The sequence below is a fragment of the Penaeus japonicus genome, unplaced genomic scaffold, assembly GCF_977035675.1.
Source record: "Penaeus japonicus unplaced genomic scaffold, GWHDUDI00000001_assembly GWHDUDI00000026, whole genome shotgun sequence".
In the NCBI taxonomy this organism is placed as follows: Eukaryota; Metazoa; Arthropoda; class Malacostraca; order Decapoda; family Penaeidae; genus Penaeus; species Penaeus japonicus.
This window is the reverse complement of record NW_028234428.1, coordinates 33,363,762-33,366,261: the sequence shown is the minus strand read 5'-3', so window position 1 is coordinate 33,366,261 and position 2,500 is coordinate 33,363,762. Positions and strand designations below refer to the sequence as shown.

Genomic DNA, 2,500 nt, shown 5'->3' with positions numbered 1-2,500 from the left:
GCAAATATGTATTTTTCTCTGAGTATTAGTAAATCAGAGTAACTTTTCATATAAGGATCGTGACGTGTTAATGGTCAGTTTTATCTATATAAATTGCTCACTATGAACATATCATTATCGCCTTATCACACACACACACACATATACACACACACACGCACACATACATACACCCTCCCACCCACCCATCCACACACCCCCACACCTCCGCCCCCCACACACTATCATTTATATATATATTTTATATATTATATATATATATTATATATATATATTATATATATATTGTGTTATATGTGTGTGTGTGTGTGTGTGTGTGTGTGTATATGTATATATGTATACATATATATATATATATATATATATATATATATATATATATATATAATATATATATAGATAGATAGATAGATAGATAGATAGATACACACATATATATATATGTATACATTTTTTTTCATCAGCCTATATCATTCCACTACAGGACGTAACCTCTCAAGAGGGTTATGGCCGGGTTCCCCACCTACTGGCCCTAATTGTATCTTGGTGGGGGATATATATACATATATAAATATATATATATATATACATATATATAGACATCCTATACACATCCAATCGCCTCAAATCACCCAATCTCTCCACAGGTAGTGCTACTGGCGCTGTTCGGTCTAGCGAGCTGCCGCACCTTCCTCTGGGGCGATGATGATGATAATGACTTCGATATCAAATACACGTAAGTACTGACGTCAGGGTGAAGAACCGTGTATTTGTGCATGAGTATACGGGTATGTCATTAAAGGTATGTAGGTGTTGATGTTGAATGATTGATGTGTTGGTATTCATCTCGCCTGGAGGTTTTTACTGTTTGTGAATATTTTTGTATGGTGTTTTGTTGTGTATGGTTGCTTGTGAATATATGTTTTAGTAATTTTATGTTTGATGATATTTTGTGTATGATCATATATAATGTATGTGGGGCATATATTCTTATCGGCATATATTCGTCGATGGCATAAATTCTAAGAAATAAAGAAAACGGATAGAGGTTAGAAAAAGCAGTGGAGAATCATTAGCAAATATTTAGCAAAAGAGATATATATCTCCATTAACATGCTGACATATTGAGATATATTTTTATCTGTTATGCATTTCTACAGCTTTTTTTTTTTTAGACGAGATGTAAATGAAAAATATAGACAAAAAAAAAAAAACAAAAAAAACGAACGAATGATAAAAAAAAAAAAAAAAAAAAAAAATAAGCATAATTTTTTTCCCAGCTTCGAGGACGATGACTTCGAGGACCTTCCGTCGGCCTTCGCGCCCCGGGGCAGTCCCTTGGCTTACTCCTACGCCTCCTCCCTCGCACTCCCTACCGCCGTCGAGTCCCTGGGCGCGCTGAGGGCGAGGTCCTTCTCTCTGCCGTCCGCCTTCGCCTCGGCAGGACCCCTGGCGACCTCCTACTCGGCCTCGTTCGTCTTGCCCTCGAGGGTGGAGGTGGTCGAGGACGTGTTCCCACTCGACTCGGCCGAGGACGAGTGAGCTGCGGAGGAGGACCTGTTTTTCTTTTTTTTTTTTTTAATTCTTCGTCTCTTGTTTGTTTTTTTCTTTCTTTCTTTCTCTTCGCTCTCGACGTAAAAAAGTTCTCTTAAGTAATGTTTCTTTACGTCTTTTGGAAAAAAAACAAATAAAGTTCATAACATATTTAATTTCTGTGTATCATATATTCATCATATCCTCAAAAAACATAATGTAATCAACTTAATCAACATGATCTATGGAATTTATCGATACGATTAATTTATTTATGGCTTCCTATAGATCTATTTATACATTTTCAACATATACTTATACAGCCATTCATGTATAAATCCATATGAAGATACTCATTAGATTAATCTATAATATTTATCTTTGAAAAATACTGTATTAAGGAAAGCTAATCCACTAAACAAGTTATTTTTATTTTTGTTGTCTCAATTTTTTAAAATAGACTTACTATCTAAATTGCACATCCAATGGATGCATATAACATTAAACCGAGGTTATAATGATCATATAACATTCCAATCATAAGATAACATAAGATAACATTCCAGTCATAAAATAACATAAGATAACAATCCAATAACAAGAAAACATAATAAGATAATATTCCAATCACAAGAAAACATAAAACGATAACATTCCAATCACAAGAAAACATAATAAGATAACATTCCAATCACAAGAAAACATAATAAGATAACATTCCAATCACAAGAAAACATAATAAGATAACATTCCAATCACAAGAAAACATAATAAGATAACATTCCAATCACAAGAAAACATAATAAGATAACATTCCAATCACAAGAAAACATAAAACGATAACATTCCAATCACAAGAAAACATAAAAAGATAACATTCCAATCACAAGAAAACATAAAAAGATAACATTCCAATCACAAGAAAACATAATAAGATAACATTCCAATCACAAGAAAACATAATAAG

The 2,500-nt window shown here is 33.1% G+C and overlaps 1 protein-coding gene across 1 annotated transcript in view; it reads left to right on the top strand.

The window, feature by feature from the left end:
- Nucleotides 1–1,704, top strand: part of LOC122247475 (uncharacterized) — a 2,736-nt gene extending 1,032 nt beyond the window's left edge. The window contains exons 2-3 of the mRNA XM_043006764.2: nt 648–736; nt 1,281–1,704. Of these exons, the coding sequence (XP_042862698.2) occupies nt 648–736; nt 1,281–1,542 (351 nt within the window). The 3' untranslated portion in view covers nt 1,543–1,704. The remainder of the gene's footprint in view (nt 1–647; nt 737–1,280) is intronic.
- Nucleotides 1,705–2,500: the final 796 nt, after the last annotated feature.